The following is a 12,646-nucleotide window of genomic DNA, read 5'->3' on the forward strand; positions in this document are numbered from 1 at the left end:
CATACTTCTCACAATGGCTATCCGAATTCTTCCTTCTCTCTTCTAGCACACTACACCATCACCCCCTTCAGTATTTTGCACTCTTATGCTATTGGAAGAAGCTAGAGAAATCATGAGTATTTCCACAATAAATTGTTATATAATTTTAATGGAGCCCTGACTTCTACTATGTGGTTCTCTGATTCTTCTCTGATTGACTCACAACCCCTACAATTCTCTTCTCATCTAGCCTCCTCATGAAAATCTTTCCTCCTGTTTTGATGAGAAATTAGAAGATATCTTCCATAATTTTATATTTTTATAAACCTCAACATCTCATTATCTTTGCCTTCAGTCTCTGAACAAGAGGTCGTCCTTTTCTTTGCCAAGACCAACCTGATCTACATCCCAGCCAGAATGTTCTTCTAGCTATTCAATCTCCCATTTTGGCATTTCACAGTTTCCCCTGGAATGCACTTCTCCCCTGTATCTCTTAGATAGCTGACATGGCTGGCAACCCCTGTGCGAGTCGTTTTCTCATCTTCCAGTATGAGTATCTTCAAGTTACCTTTACTTGCTTAAGTCTGTTCATATCTCATAGACTGTCAGCTCCTTCTAGGAAGAAATTATTTTGTTATTGTATCCTTAGCTCTTAGTAAAATGTCTTATACATAGTATATGCTTAATAAATGTTTGTTGTCTCGAACTGAAAGCAAAGTAGACAATAGAAAGTGCTGAGGAAGTTTTTTTTTAATTTTTGGTTATCTCTATCTAGGTTGTAAAAGATGAAAGATATTACTTTAGAACTAAAATAAAGGACTATATCTGTGCACATCCTATTCTCCCATTCCATTCCTGGCTGCTCCATTTTTTAATTTTACAAACCTATTTGTAGTAAACAGTAGCTTCATCCTTTTGAATGACTCAACATCTTGGTGTAGTAGGAAGAACTCTGAACTTAAATCATAGCTCTGTTATTAGCTAGGTACCATTAGGCAAGTACTTAGTTTCTCTAAATTTGGATTTCTTAATCTGAAAAAATGAGAATCATTCTACATGTACCTTCCTCTATAGGGTTATTATGAAAATTAGATATGAAGATGACTATAAAGGGCTTTTTAAAAACATTTTTTCCAATTACATGAAAAAAGCAAATTTTAAAATTCATTTTAAAAAATTGAGTTCCAAATTCTCTTCTTCCCTCTCCTCCTCTCTCACTGAGATAGTGTACAATTTAATATAGGTTATAAATGTGGAGTCATGCAAAACTTTTTTCCCTTTAGTCATGTTGTGACAGAAAAAAGAAATAAGAAAATAAGTTTTAAAAATTCAATTTATATTCACACTCCATAAGTTCCTTCTCTGGAGGGGAATAAAATTTTTCATACTGAGACCTTCAGAATTATCTTGGATAATTGTATTACTGAGAATAACTAAATCACTCACAGTTGATCTCATATAATATTGCTGTTACTACAAATAATGTTCTTTTGGTTTTGTTCACTCCAATTTGCATCAGTTCATGTAAATATTTCCAGGATTTTTTGAAAGGATCCTGTACATTTTTTCTTATGGCACAATAGTATTCCATTACAATTATATACCACAATTTATTCAGCCATTCTCTAGCTGAGGGAATACTTTCCATTTATAATTCTTTTCCACCAAAAAAAGAACTGGTAGAAATATTTTTGTACCTATATGTCCCTTCCCTTTGGGGTTTCATTGTGGTATTTTTGGGTGAAGGGGTATGAAGTTTTATAATCCTGTGGGCACAGTTTCAGGTTGCTTTCCACAATGGTTGGATCAGTTCAAAACTGATTCAAAAACATTAATGTCTCAACGTTGCCCCATCCCTTCCTACATTTGTCATTTTCCTTTTGTCTTATAAGACAATCTGATAGTTATGAAGTGGTTCCTCAGGGTTGTTTAAATTTGTATTTCTCTAATCAATGGTAATTTAGAGGAATTTCTTTCCCATATGACTATAAGATAAATTTGTGGGTTTTTTTTTATCCAAAGCCAACTACCTTTGACCATTTATTAATTAGGGAATGACTCTTATTCTTATAAATTTAATTAAATTCTTGATGTATTTGAGAAACGAGAACTTTATCAGAGATACTTGCTGTAAAAAACTTCCCTACTTATTGTAAGATTCTGGTTTTTAATCCATTCTATTTATTTCCATTTTATGGGTGAGTTTATCCCTTTCATACTCATTTCCCCTGCTTATCTCTTTTTCACACACACACACACTCCTTTCATTATATCCATCCTCAAAAGTATTTTGCTTCTGATCATCACCTCTTCCAATCCACCTTATCTTCTATCAGTCCCCATTAAATTCCCATTTCTTTGTAGGATAACATTTCTATACCAGATTTAGTGTGGATATTAATCCCTTTTTGAGCTAATTTCAATGAGCAATGAGCATTGCTCATCACTTCCTCCTTCTCCACAATCTTCCCCTCCATTGTATATCTTTTCTACCTCCTTTATGACATAATTTTCTCCATGCTGCTGCTTACTCTCTTCTCTTACTGTAGCCTTTTTAAAAAATCCCTTAATTTTATCTTTTTGTATCATCCCATCATAGTTAACCCACATATATATGTTCTGTTTATAGACACTCTTTCTAACTATCCTAACAATAATTAATTTCTTACAAGTATCATCTTTGCATGTAGGAATGGAAACAGTTTAATATTAATGGATCTCTTATGCTTTCTCTTTCCTGTTTGTCTTCTTATGTTTTTCTTGAGTTTCATATTTTCTATTCAGCTTTAGTTTTTTCATCAGGAGTGCATGAAAGCCCCCTATGTCATTATACATTCATTTTTTTTTTCTCTGAAGGATTATACTCAGTTTTTGCTGCATAGGTTAATCTTGGTTATAATCCTCTATCTTTTACCTTCTAGGATATCATATTACAAGCCCCTCACTCCTTTAACAAGAAAGCTGCCAAATCTTGAGTTATCCTAACTGACTCCACAACATTTGAATTATTTTTTTCTGGCTGTTTGCAGTAGCTTCTCAACATAGAAGCTCTGGAATCTGGCAATAATATTCCTGGGAGTGCTGAATTGTGTTCCATTCTCACTCCAGTGAGACACGCCTTTCCTGCAAATCTCCTAAAATACTTTTGGGCTGGAATATTGTTTTACTTCATCTTTCTGTTGGTTCTGCCACTCCAGAATTCATTTTGAGACATTATTGTAAAGTCATTTGGTAGGGAATTTGGGAGAGCTGAGGCACATCCCTACCTTTACTTTGTCTCCCTAAAGTACTCTAAACTTTTTTTTTTTTCTGACTCTGAGGGATCTTCAAGCAGGTCCCAGTTATATTTTCCTCAGGAACTTCCCACTAGGTACAGTTCTTGTTTGTTAGCCTTTCCACCGCTAAGCCGTCTCTACTCCTTGCTCACTGTTCATACAACTCAGAGACACATTACTCTTTCATGTCTTGAAAGGAGGACTTATTCTTTAAGAAATTTTTAAAAAAGGATAGGAAATTTTTAGCTGCTTTGTTGGAGAACTTTCTGTGCAATTAATGCTTGTGCAGGTGTCCTGGGAAATCAGTTTTTTTAATTATTGGTCTACAATTTACAATTTATGTTCTAGGTAGTACTGTGCACGAGGAGTCAGGACCCAAATTAAAATGTGAATTCAAACATATACTGGCTGAGTGATTCTGCAGAAGTCACTTAAACTCTCCATCTGTTTCTGCAACTATAAAATGGAGATAATAGAAGAGCAATTTTGAGGGTCAAATGAAATAACATTTAGGCAGTGCTTAGTAGTGCCTGGTACAAAGGACTTGAACACAAAACAATCATCCTGTGATAGATATCTTTTACCATCTGCTCAGGAAGCAAATATGAGGTAACAACCACTAAAAATCCATCATATTGAGGAGCCAGAGCAAATTTTTACTGTAGACCCAAGAAAAAGCCCAAACATCATTTCTTGGAACTCATCTGATACAAATAAAGTGCTACCTTACTCAAATATGTTCTTTCTTTTCACATGCACAATTTTATGAATCAGACTTGTATAATCTTTGGTTTGTTAGTTCTAATAATGGAATCTCACCTCTCTGGCAACCTTAATCATTTTTTTACTTAGCTGGGAATCTGGAAATATGGGGGGGAAAGGGACTCAAAATATATGCATAGATATATGTGACGTAAAGTAAATTTTATTCATACATAGCTCAGTTCTCCTCTTAGGACACAGCAGATATTTAAAATTCTTGATTTATACACAATTTTTCAAAGTTAGCTATTCTCAGTTTATAACTCAATAATAATTATGGAGTCAGTTCAAAAATAATATTTTTTCTGTCCTTAGTCTTAGCTAGCACTCATTGCTGTAGTCATTATTCTTATCTTTAACAATCTTTACCCCTCACATGTGATACTACAAATCTTCATAGGTTAATTTGGAAGAGATCTTTGAGATCATCTAGTTCAACCTCCTTTATTTTACGGAGGTGGAAACTGAAGCCTAGAGATGTGAAATGAAATTGCCCAAGATAACATAGATAATAAATACTTTTAGGATCAGGATTCAGAGATCCTTGGACTCTAAAGTTTCACACTCTAGAAAGCATGGGAAAATAGGAGGCAATCTCCTTTGTCTTCTAAAAATTCTTTGTTAGAAGCTGTGCCTTTGGCTTTATTTTATCTGCCAGTTCCCATACAGTAATACCCTTGCTTTCACTATTGAACTCTCCTGCTTCCCTTCTGAGTTGAACCAGATAAAAACTTTTTTTTTTGGATGATTACACTCCACAATTCTCTTTCTTTGGTGACACTTTTTGGGCTCAGCACTCAGCAACTCCTCTTTTCCTAATTTCCAAAACTGGAGCAGGATTTCTTGTCGTCTAATGACTGGGAGCATAGTAAGACCACTGCTTTTGCATTTGCAAAGACTGGCCATTCAGAAGGTAAAATCAATACTGTTGCATTCCCCCTCCCTTCACTCCATGTCTATTTGCTTGGAATTTTGGTAGTAGAAGTTGGGTGAAAAAAGGCAAAGAGATCAAAAGATCTCTAAAACTGCCTCTCCTTTCTGGAAGCAAAGGAAAACAAAACAAAAAACCCAAAACAACAACAACAACAAAAGAAACTCTTAAAACAAAGTATTTGTCAAAATGAGCTTTTCATTGTAACTAGACGAGTGAAGCAGTTTTGATGAAGGCACCCTTCAGAGTAGAAAAGTAGTTCTATTTTATAGAACCATTCTTGGAGTGAGATCCGCCCCAGTGAGATTTTTAAGTGGAGATAATCTAAAAACAATCTCTAGGTAGAACTGGAGTGTGGGATATTCATTTAAACAAAGTGAATATTTGTGAATAAATATTTCTATGTGGCATTGAGATTCCACCATTACCATTCAGCAGTAAATAACAACACGTAAAAACCATGCACTGAGAATCATCTTTATTGATTTTGAGCAGAGAATTGCTTGGTAGTTCACATGGCTCTTATCAGATTCCCCAGTTGGCAGTCCTGACTCTTCCCATCATCCATTCAGAAGTGAAAGAAGAGCCAAGTTGTAGCATCTGCGGCAGAATGCCGATGGTCCCTTTTCTTAGAGAATTAAGAGATTATACATCATCCATACCTCAAAATGAATTGAGCAGCTTTTCCTAAAATTGCACTTGTTGTTTTATAAATCCTTAACTCAGATCTTAGAATGGATGTAGATTCCAAGAAGAGCAGCACAGGCATTTGGGATTAAATGACTGGCACAGTTAGTAAGTATCTGAGGCCAGATTTGAACCCAGGATTTCTTGTCTCGAGGTCTGGCTCTCCACCCCCTGAGTCACCTGGATAGATGTCCCTAAAGTTGTTTGTGTGTCAATGCTCAGCTTAGTAAGCACTATAGTCATAGTTGTGGATGATGAGGAAATAATAAGTAAAATCTCTTTACAGAAGAAATGTTTCAATACCTGAGGTTTGTGATCTGAGGTGGGTGTCAGGGATGACATGATCATAGCCTGAACATTTGCTTATATATATATATATATATATAAGCCTTGACTGTTGAACTTAGTTCCTGTTTCTTAGTCAGGAAGGCAATAAGAAGTTCACCCCCTATATGAATTTTTTTTCTATGCAGAGTTTGTTAAAATAGCCACTACTTGTATTTTGGGAATCTTTGGGGCAGAAACCCTAATGGGGTAATAATAATGGCTATCCATAAGTTAAAAAACTGGATTTGAGCAAGGAATGATCAAACAGGGTCCCCTGGTATGAAAATTTCTCTTTGGTTAAATACTCTTATCTTCTTGCCAAAGACTCAGAGGATTAATTCTGTTTAATTTTCAGTTTTTTTTTTTCCAGTCATATCTGACTTTTTGTGATTGACTCCATTTGGGTTTTTCTTGGCAAAAATACTGCATTTCCTTCCTCCCCTCATTTTACAGATGAGGAAACTGAGGCAAATGCAGTTAAATGGCTTGCCCAAGGTCACAGAGCTAGTCAATATCTGAGTCCATAATTGAACCCAGGAAGATGAGTCTTCGTGACTGGCACTCTATCCAATGTACCCTCTAGGTGCCCATTCTGATTTAATACTTTAGGTGATTGAATTTTGCCCAGTCTCTTTGGATAACAATGAGGGCTATAGCACTTATCAGTGATTTGAGGACAATAAAATAATAAGTTTTTGCCAGAAGCATAGAGGTAAATCAGGAAGTTTTGATCTTAAGACTTTGCAGCTTAGTCCAATGAGATAAGTGGGCAGCAGACAACAGAAATGTACTTTGGTGGAAGCTTGGGGATAGGACCTGACAATTTCGTGAGAAACCTATTAGGACTTTAAAGGGGGGTGGGGGGACATTATTGGGAAGATAAGTAGCATCATTTGTTGAACTCTACTGTCAATATTCAGATCTGAATTTACAGGAGGACTTGTCCAAATTTATGTTTTTTTTTTAAACTAATTGACTTTACCTGAAACTAGCCATTCATTTCCTTTTTCTTTAAAAATTAGAATTTCTCCTTTAAAATGTTATAGCCTAAATGGCAAGAAAACAATGATTAAAAAACAAAACAAAACAAAAAACAACTAGTCACTCTTTCCCTTCATGGCTTATATTACTGGCCTGATCCAGATGTATTTCATCTGTGTTTTTTTTTTCTTTTTGTCATAAGCAAATTAGAGAAGGCAGGGATGGAGTTTGGAGTGTCATTCTCTGGGTTCGTTTTTGATGCCCATGGTCCAGATGAGGGGATGATCTGTTTCCACAGTCACAACTCCAGAGCCATCATAGGTATTTGAAGTGCTGACTAGCGTTCCAAACATGAGGACATCATTGGCTGTGAGTAAAGAACAACAGAAAAAGAACTTAAAGCATAATTATAACAGCTAATAGTTATACAGCATTTTTACTTACATTATCTCATTTAACCATGTTTTCCCTTATTAAAACCCAATGAGGAAAGCACTATAAGAATCATCCTGATTTTTCAGATGAGGAAACTGAGTCTCAGAAAGGTTAAGGAAATTCAGTAAATATTTATTAAGCACTTTCTATGACAAAATGAAAATAGTTTCTGCTCCCCAGGAGCCCATATCCAACTTTAGCAAAAGAACATCAATACAGATGAGTATATAAATATTTCAGTTGTCTGTTTGGTAGTTTTCTTGATAAGGTCTGACTCTTTGGGACCCTATTTGGAATTTTCTTGGCAAAGATACTGAAGGGGTTTGCCATGTCCTCCTCCAAGCTTATAGACGAGCAACTAAGGCAAACAGGGTTGAATGACTTGCTCAGGGTCACACAGTTAATAAATGTCTGAGGCCATATTTGAACTTGGGAAGATGAGTCTGACTTCAGGTCTCATACTCTATCCATTGTACCACCTAACTAGATATATACAGAGATATATGCAAATACATACAATTTGATTTGGTTTGATTGGGGGGAATTACTAGTGGGAATCAGGAAATGACTTATATAGATGTGCATTCAGCATCTGAGCTTCCACTTAAGTGGAGATAGTTATTCTAAGAGGCAGAAGAGAGGAAGGGCAGCAGGCATGGAGCCAGGAGGCAGAAGAGCAGGGATGGAGGACACCAACTTGTTGAGGGTCACAGAACCAATAAATGTTAGTGGTGTGCTCTGAACCCAAGTCTGTCTTGATACCAAGTCTATTTATTTGTTGCCATCTGTCTCTCAATTAGAGACTCTGATGATAGCCAACCTCAGTAGCTTTTTATAAATACTTTAAAAATGAAGCTATATTAAGCAGGAACGAATTGTCAGCTATAATACTCAAGTGAATGACACCATGGGGGATTTTTTGGTTTCATATAGTTATTAATCAAAATCACATCAATGAGATTCTTATTTAGATCAAGGATTCTTAACCTTTTCTGTGTCATGAAAACTTCTGATAGTCAGAAAAATGTGTTTAAGTACATAAAATAAAATGCATAGGTTTACAAAGGAAACTGATTATACTGAAATACAGCTTATCAAAATACTATGGGGAAAAAAGAGGAAATTCACAGACAACATTAAGAACCCCCGATTTGGAACAGCTTGCACCTAGACAAATTATTTCTTCAATATTCTTCATGATTGAAATTCCTAGTCATTAAAGCTCATTAACTTGGAGTTGTCTTTGAATTTTCCCTTTCCCTCACCCCCAAGATCCCTAGCCATTAGCATAGTCTTGGCTCATATTAGGTGCTTAATAAGTTTATTGAATTGAATTGAACTTGTAGAGGCTGACAACAATAACAATTAGCATTTATATTGTGCTTTAGAGTTTACAAACCACACACACACACACACACACACACACACACACATATATATATATATATAACTCAATTTGATCTCACAATAAATCTGGGAGGTGCCATTACTACTCCCATTTTATAGATAAGGAAATCGAAACACAGGTTAAGCGACTTTTCCAGAGGTTACCCAGCTAGTAAGTATCTGAGACTGGATTTGAACTTGGGTCCTGCTGATCTTGCCTAACCTATCTCTTACATCCACCTTCTCTTTTTACTATCTGGGAGGTTTCAAAGTTGTGAACTTGAGCTGGAGGAAAGATGGTAGAAGAGGAGTAAACAAGAGAGGGAGCTTGAAGAGAAGGATGCCAAGTTCCCTCTTGAACATGTTTACCAGTGTTGTAGAGATTGCGTCTTGATGTGTATATGGTCGTCCCTTGCTATATCACGGTTCATTTATCCCAGCTTCACTGTATTGAGGGTTTAAAAACAAATCTAATTCTGTATCACAGCGTTTTTGCTATATCGTGGGATTTTGTGGGTGAATACAGTACTGCACACAATGGAAATGCTGATGATACTCTTCTCAAACCTGTGCCAATTCTGATGGATGATTAAGTATAAAAAATAGTGTTATATCAGATTTGGCAGCTTTAGTTTTATATAGATGGTTAGCTCAGTTGATCAATTGATGAAATGAAGGAGGCAAAGCTCAAGGTGTTTTTAGGTCAGTTACCTTTGACTTATTCCATTCCCCAAGGCAATATGCCCCCCAAAGCGAATATCATATTGGGCTGCATAAGGAGGGGATGAAACATCCAGGACTTGGGGGCTAACGTTCCCCAGCTCAGAATACTTCTGGATTATAATGTTCAGGCTTGGGTATCACATCTAGAAGACAATAAGTTGGGATGCTCACAGGAAGCCATTCAGGATGGTAAAGGATCTTGGGATCATGCCGTGTGAAAGTCATTTGAAAGAAGAGAGAGATATATTTTGGAGAAGAAAAGACATGGAAGGAAGGGAGTCACGTGGCAATTTTCTTCAAATATTTGAGGGACTGTCATGTGACAGAGAGATTAGACTTGTTCTGCTCCAGTCCAGAGGTCAAAAGAGAGTAATGAATGCCATGAAGATTTTGCTAGGTGACATGGTGGTTGAGATTTGTGTGCCCGATGCATTCGGAGTCAGGAAGGATCTGAATTAAAATCTATTTTGGACAATTACTAGCTTTGTGACTCTAGGCAAGTCAGGGAGTACCCTCTCTCTGCCATATTTTGCTCACTTATCAGGTGGGGGCTATTGTGATTCCCATTTTATAAGGTTGTTGTGAGGATCAAATTATAATATATGTAAAGTTCTTTGTAAAACTGAAGGTGCTATAGAAGCCACTATTACTTTGGCTCAAACTTCCTAACAATAAGAATGCTCCAAAGACAAAAGGGCTGCCTACAAGAGTACGGGTCAAACTCAGCAGAGGTGGTCGAGCAAAAGCTAGATGGATACTAGCTGAGAGAGCAAGTTTTTGGCCAGGCAGAGGGTCGGACTATGTCTCCTATAAGGACCCTTCCAAGTAGGACATTCTGTGTGAGGTTAAACCAATTTCTCCAAAGTCATAAAACTGGTTCATAGCAGAATTACCTCTACCATCAAAATCTTGGGCAGAAGGGACAATGAAACTTGACATTTATAGTTTGTTTGTGTATAGAAAAAGGGACTTGGGGCATATATAAATAGCTCTTTAGAGTATGAAAAGCACTTCACAAATACATCTAATCTAATTGTCACAATAGACCAGAGAGGTAAGTATAATAACAGATATTCTTATCGCCCTTTGACAGATATGTAAACTGAGGTTCAGAAGGCTTAGCTTGCTCAAGAGTCCACCGGCTTCCATTTCCAGTCATCTTTCCACTACAATCAGTAACATTATTGTGTTTTTCCTTTTTTGGTTCCTGAATTATTATTTCCACACTCTTGTGGGATTTAGAATTTTAAATGGGGAAGTGGTAAGAGAGAAGGGAGTATTAAAGTCCTATCCCAGGCTACTCTTTTCTTTTTCCATTTTAGTGCTTCTTCTAGGAGGGGAGGAAAATGAAAAACTGCAAGTCCCCTCCTGAAGCAAGCCTTTATGTTTTCCCTAGGTGTATAACATAAATAATATCAGTGGTGCTAAAAATTGTGAACATTCTTCATCCCTCTCCAACTTTCTATCATTGCTCTGAGATTTCAGTTCACTAATTTGAAAATTAAAAGAACCTCTTTGACTTGTAAATTTCAGTTTTTGAAACAGAAGTCTCTTCATCTTTTAATTTTTTAAATATCTAAGTAGCACCCATTAATTCTCTTATTGGCTAGTTAAATGCCTATGAATCTATGGGTCTGGCAAGAGCACTGGATCCTGGTATTAGAAAGCCTAGATCTACTATATACTGTCTGCATGGTCTAAGTTTTACCCTCAGTTTCCCTATCTGCAAAGAGATTAGATTCAGTAATCTATTTGGTTCCAGCTCTGAAGTGTAAACCTGGATATGTTTAGCTGGTAAACTGAAGCATTTCTGATATCTGGGAGATGTTACCGGTATGTCCACTTTGTGTTTTGCGTGCCATGCTTTAGAAAGGACAAACTGAAGTATTCCTAAAGGGACTTAACAAAGATATAGTGGAAATTCAAAATTCAAAATCTATGCCTTAGAAAGATTGCTTTAAGGAACCAGGGAGGATGGTTCTCCTAGAGAAGAGAAAATGTAGAGGTAGGTGGTGGCACAGTGGATAAGTCGTCAGACTTGGGTTCAGATTTGGACATTTATGAGCTGTGTGACTCAGGGCATGTCACTTAACCCTGTTTGTCTAACTCACGCCCTTCTGTCTTAGAATTGTTACTAAGACAAAGAGTAAGGGTTAAAAAAAAAGAAAAGAAAACTTAGGAGAAACAGGATCACAATCTTCGAATATTTGATAGCATGTGAAAGGCTAAGACTTAAGTTTCATTGGTCCCAGTGGACAGAACCAGGACTACCGAATATAAATCACAGCAAGGCAAATTTCAGCCACAAATGAAGAAAAGCTTCATGGTGACATAATTTGTTCAAAAAGAAAGAAAGAAAGAAAATGAGCATGAATTACCCATCATTGGAGGTTTGCAGTCACAGCCAGATCATTTGTCAAAGACTGCAGAGGATTTTCATGCTTCTGGCAAAGTTTAGTCTAGATGACTTTTGTGGTCCCTGCCAACTCTGAGATGTTTATTATTCTCACATCTTCAATATCAGTCATCTGTAAGGCCACTGCCACTTATTCAGAAGTACTAGAAACCTTTCTATATTTAAATGTCTTAATAATTAACTAGTTGATTCCCACTGTCCAGTTCTAGTTGTTTGGCTTATGGGTACAGATTACAAGGTGTTACAACTAGTTTTGGCAGCCAGCTGGTGCAGTGGATAGAGAACTGGGCTTGGAATCAGTAAGACTCATCTTTCTGAGTTCCAATGACCTTGGTGTGATCACTTATTCTGGTTTGCTTTAGTTCTTCATCTATAAAATGATCTGGAGAAGGAAGTAGTCAGCCACACCAGTATCTCTTCCAAGAAAATCCCAAATGGAGTAATTTAGAGTGGTATACATCTGAAAATAATTGCACAGCAAAAGAACCTATTTCTTTTTTTTTTCTTTTCTTTTTTTTTTTAAATATATTTTATTTGATCATTTCCAAGCATTATTCGTTAAAGACATAGATAATTTTCTTTTCCTCCCCCCTCCCCCACCCCCCATAGCCAACGCATAAGTCCACTGGGCATTAGATGTTTTCTTGATTTGAACCCATTGCTTTGTTGATAGTATTTGCATTAGAGTGTTCATTTAGAGTCTATCCTCTGTCATGTCCCCTCAACCTCTGTATTCAGGCAGTT

The 12,646-nt window shown here is 36.6% G+C and overlaps 1 protein-coding gene across 3 annotated transcripts in view; it reads right to left on the reverse strand.

Moving 5' to 3' along the window:
* Window positions 1-5,410: 5,410 nt before the first annotated feature.
* TPK1 (thiamin pyrophosphokinase 1) overlaps window positions 5,411-12,646 on the reverse strand; it is a 437,448-nt gene continuing 430,212 nt past the window's right edge. For all 3 annotated transcript variants that reach the window (XM_016426210.2, XM_056799835.1, XM_007504513.3), the window contains exon 9: window positions 5,411-7,309. In XM_016426210.2, the coding sequence (XP_016281696.1) occupies window positions 7,179-7,309 (131 nt within the window). In that variant the 3' untranslated portion in view covers window positions 5,411-7,178. The remainder of the gene's footprint in view (window positions 7,310-12,646) is intronic.

This window comes from Monodelphis domestica, chromosome 5 (genome assembly GCF_027887165.1).
Source record: "Monodelphis domestica isolate mMonDom1 chromosome 5, mMonDom1.pri, whole genome shotgun sequence".
Lineage (NCBI taxonomy): Eukaryota > Metazoa > Chordata > Mammalia > Didelphimorphia > Didelphidae > Monodelphis > Monodelphis domestica.